This window comes from Watersipora subatra, chromosome 9 (genome assembly GCF_963576615.1).
Source record: "Watersipora subatra chromosome 9, tzWatSuba1.1, whole genome shotgun sequence".
Taxonomy (NCBI): Eukaryota; Metazoa; Bryozoa; class Gymnolaemata; order Cheilostomatida; family Watersiporidae; genus Watersipora; species Watersipora subatra.
In genome coordinates this window covers 44,900,151-44,911,630 of record NC_088716.1, presented here as the reverse complement: position 1 = coordinate 44,911,630, position 11,480 = coordinate 44,900,151, and the positions used below count along the sequence as shown (strand labels likewise).

At 38.0% G+C, this 11,480-nt stretch overlaps 1 protein-coding gene across 1 annotated transcript; it reads right to left on the bottom strand.

The window, feature by feature from the left end:
* Positions 1–8,169: 8,169 nt before the first annotated feature.
* Positions 8,170–9,276, bottom strand: LOC137405118 (uncharacterized). Its single transcript, XM_068091342.1, has one exon. It carries the CDS (start codon positions 9,274–9,276, stop codon positions 8,170–8,172), a length of 1,107 nt encoding a protein of 368 aa, XP_067947443.1.
* Between the last annotated feature and the right edge of the window lie 2,204 nt (positions 9,277–11,480).

The following is an 11,480-nucleotide window of genomic DNA, read 5'->3' as shown; positions in this document are numbered from 1 at the left end:
TGAAGTACGTGTTATATGAATCAGAAGTCTGGGAATTCCATGATGTAATGGCCATTAACATTTCAAGGTGTCAATAAGATTAGTTAAGTGCTATAAGGTCGATGATTGGCTAATGTGCAATTTTCAACAATGGCCAACCTAGAGAACACCTCACCTAGTTTAACAAACATCTACCATGTAGGATGTATATTCTTAAATATATTATATAACGTTTTTACTTTTTAAATCTACAAATATAGCATGAAATCGAGCATTCAGGTGTAAGCATTACTTTTTGTTAGTACTGATTTATAGTGGCAGCCGTAAGTCACAAAATTACCCCAGCCAACTAAAAAAATTGTTAGTTAGGAGAAGACAATTCTTAATTTATCAATGTATAAACAGCTCCTTGTGAGTTTATACAGCAAGTGAGGTATTACCTATTGACAGGTTGCTTACTATGCAAGAGCTCAGAAGCTTAGAAAAATTTAATAATTTATACAATGTGTATATTAATGTTGTTTATTATATTTAATTATTTAATATTAATTAAGCCTATAATAATGTTATCAATGGAGAACTATATAAATAATGCTGCCACAACCACTAGATCTACAAGATGCTAAATAGATATGTTCTTTCCTGATCAGTAGAATTTTAAAGGGTCATCCTAAGCAGCACAATGTTTATGAAAAATCTTGAAAAGTTTATTAAAAATAGAATAAAACAGTCTGGTTTTTGAGGTGTGTATCTAAAAATAACTTGTTAAATTATACTATACTCTATGTATGACTTTTTAAATTTTGTACAGTAATCTATAATGTTGAGTTAATTTCTAAAAGTTGTTTAAAACAAATAAAAAAGAGGGCTTCTTAAAGATTGACTTGCAACAAAATTCACATTACAGTTATTTGGTATCAAAAGATTCACCATGTCTTACTCTGTTGTGTTGTAGGCGCAAAATATGAGGAAATGTGATTACAAGCTTTTAAAAGTTAAAAAACGAACAGTTAATCGCAGCCATCATGAGACCACCGTAGTTTGGATTATCTTTCCAAAATGGCTCAAATGGGACGTAGTTGTACGAGATGGCTTCTGTTTACACTTTCAAGCAACCTTATTCGTTAAAATACTTTCACGAATATACTTCTCGAATTCAATAAAACCATGTCTATTGTTCTTACGCGTCAATTTTATCGACATTGTAATGCTTTCACTTTCAGCACAGATATCCTATAACCTACCGTAAAAAATCGTTTAATTTTTAACCTTAACTCGAAGCAGTACATATCATTGTCTGATAAACATGACGAGCCTGTTGGTCACCTGTGATAATCGAAAATTGCTGCTGAAATTAATCACGAAGTATGGGTCACATGATCAGATTACGACTAGACGATTAGACCAAGCCGAAACAAAACTGTATAGTAGCGAGTATCTATATTTGATACGGGGTCTTCGGTAAAACCCGAAGTCTTTGTCGTAAACTAGTACTACGAGAAGTTTTATATTGAGTCTTTTATGGGCCTTTCAATTCATGTGAGAACATCACGTGACAAAACAATAACCAAATGTAACGACTACGTCAGAGAAATAAGTACAGTCATATTTCGGCATATGAGTTTATTGCGTTCACTTAGTGGTCACTTTGAGAACCAGCTCGTATGCTCGAATCTCAAAGTTTTCTTATTTAAGAAACCAAATTTTTTGTTTAAAATAACTAAATACAAATTACTCTGTTTGCATACTAAACTACAATACAAAAACCCCATAAAGCAGGATATTAATTCAACTGTTGTAATTCACTACTTACAGTCACATAGTAACAAATATCTAATTAGTGGTTATAATCTACGATAAAATGTAACATTAGTATGAATAGTACTATATGAAGTTTTTACCCACAAGACGGATGAAGTGGCTAACAGTGGTGCAAGAGAGACTTGACAAGAATGAATTTGGTACGCTAGACTTTTGTGACGCCGCTAACATAACATAAACTTTGAATTTAATGTAAATGAATTTAGACATTCGTATGTTGAGGTCTGACCGCCCTCATCTATAGCAGCAGCCCTAGACATCTGTTGGACATATTTGTATTAGTCAGGCCTTAGAAATTGTTGATGTGTTTTCATTCTATAACAACAGCAGCTGCTTTGTTTGTTTTTAAAAGCAGCTTCATTGGAGTAGAATAAAGAAATCAGTCAGAATGTGTTTAGGGACTTCAAGTAGAGCAGCTTTTAACTGGATAATTGTAAACAGCTTGAAGAGTTAGCAACCCTGCTCCTTTAACCCCCATACATTTTTATGGTAGCTTTATGGATCTTTATATGCAGCACATAGATGCTACCTAGATGTTGTCTCAGTGATTAGAAATCACTTTTTGCATATTTGACTTTTTATCTAACATGCTTCTGAGTCAACCTTGCTCATAGTTTTCTATTGTTGTATTAATATTTTCCTTTCACTATTACCTTTTCCCTTCACAATTAGGACTTTGTTTATTTGTTTTTCTATCCGTTATAATAAAAAAGTGTTCGCAAACAGATAAGTGATGAAATTTTAGAGTTAAAATATGTTAAAAAAAAAGAGTTAAAAAAACATTAAAAAGATTTTAAAATATTCATACAAACAAAGAGAACTTCTTTAAATAGAAATGATTGAAGAAGTTATTTAAATTCAAAGAACTAACACAAAAACCATGAATGAAATAAAAGTTTTGTAATATTTGTGGGCATGTTGTTTCCACACCACCCAAGAGGTAGACAAATGGCGCATACCCATTTTTGTAAGGTGGCAGGTTCCCCAGTAGGCATATAATAGACCACCGAACATGTATACAATGTTTAATATCTAAAGAATTCTATTGTTGAAGTTTATTACATGACAATGAAAATATAAATTCTCTAAAACATTTTATGAGCAAGGCAGTTTGTGCCAATCCAAACAATTTACAGAAAAAATAAGACATCAGTAAAGGTGTTTAAACGTGAAATAATTAGCAAGCAATTGTTAAATGTAGTATGTTCTACTACAATGATTGCAAAAAATATGAATTGATAGAAATATGATATACAAAATGAAAAACCAAAATATCATGAATAATAACAATGAAAAGTTACTGTTGCTGAGGAAGATATCCTTGAAAACTTGCCGAGCATACTGCTAGTGTATCACTGAAGCGCTTGAGAGTAAACGATGTTCTTTGTCTGACCAAATGGCGAGAGAATGTATAGACAATTTTTACTGCCTACTTGAGATAGCGCAACATGCAACTGTCCATGAAAAAAGCAAGGTGTAAGGAGGTGAATGCCGACAGTTTTTAGTGTTTGACCTTGGGATTTGTTGATAGTAAAAGCAAATGACAGTCTAATTAGTACAGTTGGTAGAGGGGGTCTGCGTGCACCCCCCGGAAATCAATTTCTAATTGGTGTCTTCCTATGGGGAAAAATGTGTAGAAAACGGTTTGCTATGTTAAAAATTTGAAATATTGTCCCACGTGCCTTTTTTATGCAAATTAAGCCGCCGTTACATGAAAATACTAAAATCGCTATAACTCCGCCAATACAACAGATAACTGCAAAAATAAGGGGTCTAGACCCAGGTTTTGAGGGTCTAGCATCAATATAAGACCAGTCTCATAGTGACCACATGTGTTCCTGACATGTAAGATATGCAAATTAGTGCCGCCATTACTGAAAAACCTATTTTTACTATATCTTTGCAAATGTTATAGCAATCTGCATGTACTCGTATTTTAAGGGTGAAAGAACATAATAAGACCAGTCGTTTTTTCATCACAAGTGTCATTTGCACATTAAGAAGAAAAAAAATAAAGATATAGATGCTTCTGGAAATCATCTAAATGTTCCCTGTCATCACAAGCTACAATCGTCATCGCTTTCATTGCTGTCGAAGTCAAATGAATCTGTTTCTTCGTCTTCGCAATTATCTTCTGCTTCCTCTTGATCATCAATAGTTTCAAAGAGATCAACTAGTGAGGTAGGTAGTACTGGACCACATGACCACAATGGTTCCAGCATGCCTTCTTCTGTCTTTATCCATCCCTGGCCCTCGCCGTAGGGGTTTGACTTTTCACAAATGGATTCGTTAGCTCGTTTGTACAAACAAACCCGGTGGTTCACACGCTGGACATGGGGCTTCAATGCTGAAAGACATGGAGGGAGGCGAGCAAAGTCCACCTTAGATTTTAATGTTAATTTTTCATTTTCTCCTACCATCTTTCGAAGCATCTTAGATCGGACGGCATCCGCAGACAAATCACGACTTTGGCTGTACATCAAACAAGTGAATTGTTCTAACTGGTTCAACATTAGGCCATTTATGCTCCAGTCATTCCCAAGTTCTCTGAACACCTTGTGGAATCTCGGGTTCTTCTCAAGCTTTTTTAGTGGACCGACCTTCCCTTTTCCTTTGAAAGCACTGGTACAATCTTCCCCAGTGGAGACATAGAAGCCAAGAAGGGTAGCACAGTAGTCCTCCCCTAATGATTGTGCAAGCTCAGATACATTGATGAGCTGACGTTGTTTTCCTGATCCTGTATCAAGGTACACAGTCAGTTTGATAGCATGGGCATGGTAGAGTAGAATCGCGAAGATATCCGTGTCAGGGGTTCTAACCACAGCATTCTTGTAACCAAGAGCAGCAGCATGATGTAGGTACAACACCACTCTCGTATCTGTCTCTTCCTGGTTACTGTATATAGTGGGCATCTCAAGCACCTCGACCTGAAACAAAAAAGGTCATTGAGCATATTTTGGATTTTGGAGCATATGCTTTTCCGCTAAGAACACCTTTTATGGATCCACTTGTCACAAGCTGTGCCTCTAAGAGAATCTCAGTGTATCCTGAACCCTTCATTTTGTGGCCTGTGAGCATGCCGATGAAGTTCATGGATGTGTGAAAGGGGCCAATCATTACATGTTTGGCAAACTCTTCTGGCCAACGCCAAATAATGGAGAGTGCCTTCATACAAACGCCAAGGTCAAATGTATTGAGGACCCATTTCTGACCCACCTCGGCTGTGGCTGCCTCAGACCGCTTCAGTAGCTCACGAACGACTGTGTTGTCAGTTATTGGTTGATGAATAGGTGTAAAGTAGTCAACAGTTGATTTCCTTGGTGGCGGAGTTTCAGTTGCAGAGATGAACCCCCCTAGTCCAGGCACAGGCTGTTCACCACTGCTTCCAATATACCTGCTGAAGAGCCAGACGTAGTACTCTTCTTTCTTGATAGTATAAACTGTTTCATTTTTAACAGGTGGTGTGAATGAAGAGCTATCTGGAAACCCTGGTCCAATACGAGTGGAGTGCAGGGGTGGGAGGGTTTCTGGTGTATCAACTTTCAAGCTACGCTGTTTGGATTTATCCATCATTGGAAGCATTCGGACATTTGAATTTTGGATCCTGGGCTTGACCTCCTGTACCATGATTCCCCCAGCACTGTTGACAATATTGCTGCCATGAACATTCGTTGTAGTTTTGTTGAGGTTGTCCCACTCACAATGAAATACCATGTTGCCCTCTCCTGTCACAATCTGGGGTGTGAGATAGGTTGATACCTCATCCAGGACCTTGGCCAGTACAGTTTCCATCTCTAAACCAAAATCATATGTCTCGGAGTGACCAAGTCGGTGCAATATCTTGGTGAGCTGCTTGCTACGAAAAAAGTGTCGAACAGTCACACACAGTAGCATGTGCTTTGGTAATTTCCATTTTCCATCTGACACTGCACGGCAAATGTCTTGCCCAATGGAGAATACCAGTCGCTTCATCTTTTCACTTGTATCTATGTCTTCTTTTCCTGACATCACCATGCTTAGAAAACGAATGAGATCAGATGGTAGTAGATCATCACAGCTGAGGTCCATATCATCTAATGTTGGCGGCCATGGGAGGACTTTGGAGTCTTTGTAAGCCTGTAGAATATTACTGCGAAGAAGCAGCGTTTTGGTATTTGTCTTTGCTACCAAGCGTGTAAGCTTGTGCTAAAGCATCGTTAACCGAAATATTGGAATTGTACACAAGCCAAAATGAAATTGCATCAAGTTTGTCATGATCAACCTTCAGAAAGGACACATGCTCCTTGATTGAATCATTTTGTAGACGTTTCAGGAGTTTCTCTGAGCGGTAGTTTTCATTCTCCTGCCCATTGCGTTTCAGTTCTTCAATATAGAGCAGGCGCAATGATGATAGATGCAGGACTTCATTCCGTTGGATGACATGAGTTCGAATGTGCTCCCGTACAAAATTCAGTGCCTTCTCATAAGCGGCCTAAATCTTCGCGTGTTCAGTACGCTTTGAGTCATTTGCTCTGTTAACCCCGCGTTCAAAGTTAGCAAATGCGGTGTGGAATGATCTCAAACATGATGGATGATGTTTTGCTTCTACAGCAAAGAGGTCTACATTTTTCACACGTCTATGAAGCCGAAACATGCCCATTTTTTCAGCTCTCAATTCAATTTGTTCCCATGCATTTTCCTTGTTTCTCCAAGATGAGAAATGGACAGGTCGTACAGTTTTTCGATCAGCACCTTTGATCTCTACTTTCTCACAAAAAATGCACTCCTCTGAAAAGACAGGTCCAGTTGAATGTCTACGAGGTGAATGCAATAGCGAGGTGGATGCCTGTGGTTGCTCAGTTGTCTTATTTTCTATAAGATGCAGATTGCCAGAGAACCGCTGATAACACTGACGGTGATACCCATTATTTTCAAGGTCCTTGGGGACAGTCTCAGGAATCTGGTCGCATACAGACTGCATACGATAGGGAGATGCATGTGGCTGACAGAGCCGCAGGTCCCGGATTTCATGAAGGTGCTTTAGTTTATCAAATGCAGTTCCTTTGATTCTACTGAGTGGGGTAAAAGGCCCATGATCAGAGATGGATAACATATGAAGCATGCATACAGGTGCAGGTGAAGCAGGCTTTTTGCTCAGGCTGGTGCGTTCAGTGCTGGCAGATTTAGCATTCCTTCGCTTTGGCATGATGGCGAACTTATACCAAAACTATTACTCTGAAATGAGAAGTATAGGCCTATAACCAACATGATGAAGTGTTTTGAAATATTACTACCAATGACACTAAGTCATGCAAGTAATTGCATTAATTGTCTTATCAAATAGAGCTTGAGAGATTATATAAACACCTTTTACCTATCTGACTATAAGCAGACTAAATTATGATAAACCTAGAAAAGATAAACCTAGAATTATTCAAAAATTGCTGAAAAACACACTGCTTCATCCAATATAAATGACACGGATTCAATGAATCACATCCTCTCCTATTCAGTAAAGTGTTGCCACCTATGATGAAATGATAAAAAATATTTCACTGCTTAATAAACACTAATTGGTAAGTACCCTCAGAATCTCTCATTACCTGACTATATCTCATTATAATAAAACAAATAAGCAAAAGGCACATTCAAATATAGTCTAATAATAAACATCAACCCATAAAACAAGGGTACAGACAACATGTCCTTTTTGATTGCTATAACATTTGCAAAGATATGGTAAAAATAGATTTTTCAGTAATGGCGGCACTAATTTGCATATCTTACATGTCAGGAACACATGTGGTCACTATGAGACTAGTCTTATATTGATGCTAGACCCTCAAAACCTGGGTCTAGACACCTTATTTTTGCAGTTATCTGTTGCATTGGCGGAGTTATAGCGATTTTAGTATTTTCATGTAATGGCGGCTTAATTTGCATAAAATAGGCACGTGGGACAATATTTCAAATTTTTAACATAGCAAACTGTTTTCTACACATTTTTCCCCATAGGAAGACATCAATTAGAAATTGATTTCCGGGGGGTGCACGCAGACCCCCTCTACCAACTAGACTAAATAGGAAACTGAATACGTTTAAGTTGAAACAGCACATTTGTCGGAATTAGTGGTATTCTAAGGATAAAAACCTTTTCACCCATCGCAGCTCCGGTAAGCACAGTAGCACAAATAAAATTTAGGGATAGATTTTCAATGATCAATCTTGTTCCATTACAAAGTCTAGGTAAATCCAAATAGCGAAGAAGCATAACTGGAGCACCAACGCATAGTTGAAGATTATGAGGAGGCATACTGGCAGGCTGTAAAGAGTTCAAGAATTCTGTAGGATAGTTGACAGAGTCATTCTCTTCAACAACACAGTCTATGCTTAGGAATGAAGTCGTAATCCGAGGAAGTTTTGAAGAAGCAGTTGATTGATGTGGTCAACAGTGTCATTTTTAGGTGCCAGAATTGCCCTTTCTTTCAGCCATTGGTGCAGAAGATAGTTTTTGTGAATATTTGGGTACACTTTTTGTAGTGAATTGTCTTCTGTGTTTACAATAGATCCGCAATTATCAGATAGAGAGATTAGCTTATTGTTAACTGGTAGCTTTCCCTCACCGATATTAAAAAGTTGTGCAGAAAACTCCCCCAAAGCGTCATCCCCTCCCAGATGCACTCTCATATTTGTCGTTAGTTTACAAACTTCTACACAGTGCCATATATAAGAATCATTTAAGCAAGCTTTGAGTTCATCAGCTGGAGTTCCTCTAGGTATGACCGGTAGGATTTGACGAAAATCGCCAGCAAGAAGTACACATACACCATCCATAAGTTTGTCACTGTTATTAAGGTCTTCAAGCGTGTGATCCAGAGCTTCCAATATTGTTTTATGTGCCATTGTGCATTCATCCCAAACAATTAATTTTGTGGTCTGTAACAATTGAGCCAATCCATTACCTTTACTGATGTTGCAAACAGGAGTCTCCAGGCGTCCTATATCTAATGGTAGTTTAAACATGGAATGAGACGTTCTTCCACTTTCCAGCAACGTAGCGGCTATACCTGAAGATGCGACTGCCAGTGCGACTTGTCGGTTAGATCTGATTTTAGCAAGCAAAAGATTGAACAAAAAAGTTTTACCAGTTCCACCGGAAGCGTCCAAGAAAAAGATCGCTTCACGCTCATCATCCACAGCTTTTAAAATTTTTCCATAAACTAAATTCTGATCAAATGTAAGGTTTGGTTCGGTGCTGCTAACAAATCTATCTAACTTTACCATGTCATAGTTGGTTTCTCGTAGCAATTCTATCTGTGGAAGCAAGTCTAAATCTTTGCATGGCAATGTGAATCCGAGTTGCTCTAGTCTCTTTCCAGAAATGTTAATGACTTTGCCTTCTAACAAAATCAAAGCTTTGTTGAAAATTTCAGCTCCGAAATCTAAAGAGATCTGCGGTTGAAGTTGATTCAATTGTCTGCGTACATCATCACTCATGCTTTCTCTATGATCTAGCCATAATTGTTTAGGATCAGAAGGATTGCCGCTAATAAGAATAACAGCAAACCGATTACGCAACCAAAAAAGTGAATCTGAAACTGAAGCTTCCTGAAGAGTGTTGTGCCTCTGTCTGTCACCTTCTAGTAATCCTCGTTTGAGACATGCCTCCTTAAATGTTGAACAAACGATTCCGTCGAAAGTTCGAAGCTGTTGAAACGAATTAGGTCCCGTAATTTTTTGTAGTAAAATGCGTAAGTGAAAACATTCTACGTTTGTTAGGTGAATGGTGTATACTCTTCCCAGCGCATCTGATGCACGTATGTGAGGCCAGTTTTCAACCACTTTTCCTTGTTTTCTAGATCGCCACTTTTTCTGTGCTGTCCATGTGTAGTAATTAGGCATTTGATGATATAGTAGAGTTTGAGCGAACTCATCATTTTGGCAGGCTTTAAAAAATTCTGTTAAAGTAGTCGTTGGTGGTTCCTGTACACGTTGTTCAATGTTCTCCTCAATGAAGTATACTCGCTGTCCATTTTCCAGATGTACAATAAAGTGTGTTACTGCAGGATGTCTCTGATGAACTGGCAAACCTAAAATCTTCCAAACAGCCTCATTGCTGGAAATATATCTACCAGTTTGAAAAGTAGTAACTTCATCCCTGTTATTTTCTATAACAAAAGCTGCTTGATCACTACCTTTGCAAATGTATTTTATGGATTTAATCGAATGTCAATATTCCACATTTAGATGGATGTTGAAAATCTTTGATAAAAGAGGGCAGTATGGCACAATCCATTTGTTGGCAATTTCTATTTCTGTACCACCGCATTGAATTATTGCAAAATGTCCTCCCATCTCTGGCATTCGTCTTCTATACTGTGGATACCCATCATCGGCAGTCAGAGTGTCATGAATTGGTGCTCGCGAGTATTGTTCGGTGCATTTTCCGTCATTCATACAGGGAGAAAGGCAATTGAGGTTGCCACATGGCCTATGTATCATTTGCTTGGTAACGATGCTGTACAGAGTTGGGTCCTCCTCATTATCTGGAATTTCTGCAGATGTTATTGAGTCGACCTGAAATGAGCGTATTTTTTCTACCAGCCATAAAAGAAGATGACAATGAGGCAGACCTCGTTTTTGCCATTCAATTGAATAAAGGAAACCTTGAGCATCGCCAAAACTTTTTCCCTTGGTTAGCAAGTTGAGCAGTAGTTTCACTTTTAGCCCAAATACTCTAGTTACAATGTCATGTCTGTCATGAGCTGCTTGTCCATCTAGGAGAGCTTCTTCAATACCCGTTCATTTTGGATCGCACGTTAATATTATAAATAGATCTGGCCTTCCATGTTGTCTAACATAGGTCATAGCATCTTGGACATACTCATGCATGTATCGAGGGCTTCCAGTAAAGGAAGAATGACTAATTGGCCGATGTTCTGTGCATCATCGTTTAGCATAGCGTCTCTTAGGTGAATGCAACTGTCAGCTCTAAGTCTTCTTTGGTTATGTCTAATATAAGCCAATCTTTCACTTTCAATTTTTGTGTACATGTCTGTCAGAAATTGATGGAGCAGGTGTTTGCATCTGAGTAAGTGGTTTGATCCTGTGTTTCGTATCATTATCCTAAAAGCATAAAAATCCATGGCAGATACTGTCTTCTTTTGTGCTTCATTACCTGTGTTTGGGTCAACTTGCCTAATTGTAAGATGATATCCATCTTGTCCTTTCTAGTATATGCTTGAGTACTGTAGCACAGACTGCACTGTGGCGTAGGTGCTGTAATAGCAGACACCTTTGATAAATGTTTTTGACGCATACTAAATATATCTGTATCACATCGTGTAGCCTTGGGTTTAAAAATCTTTCTCTCAGTTCAGTAACCTGCTATGCTTTTTTGGTTAAAAGGTCAATTGGAGTTTAAGCTATACTTTGTGGTCTGTTATGAAACGTCTTTGTGATAGCATCACATATTTTTTATGTAGGTGTCAAAGGTTTGTCTTCTGAATCTCAAACAGTATGTTAGCACACTATATCAATAGCACACTATATTAATAGCACACTATATTAATAGCACACTATATTAATAGCACACTATACTGTACAAGCTGCAGTGCCTACTACCGTTCTATACTGATTGCATTAGTCTTGAAGCCCATGTGAGTTTAAACATTTTTCTTCTGGCCAACAGTTCTAGCCTA

Bases quoted from the DNA above. Each gene is read 5' to 3' on its own strand.
- LOC137405118 (XM_068091342.1), bottom strand. From the start codon at position 9,276: ATGAGTGATGATGTACGCAGACAATTGAATCAACTTCAACCGCAGATC.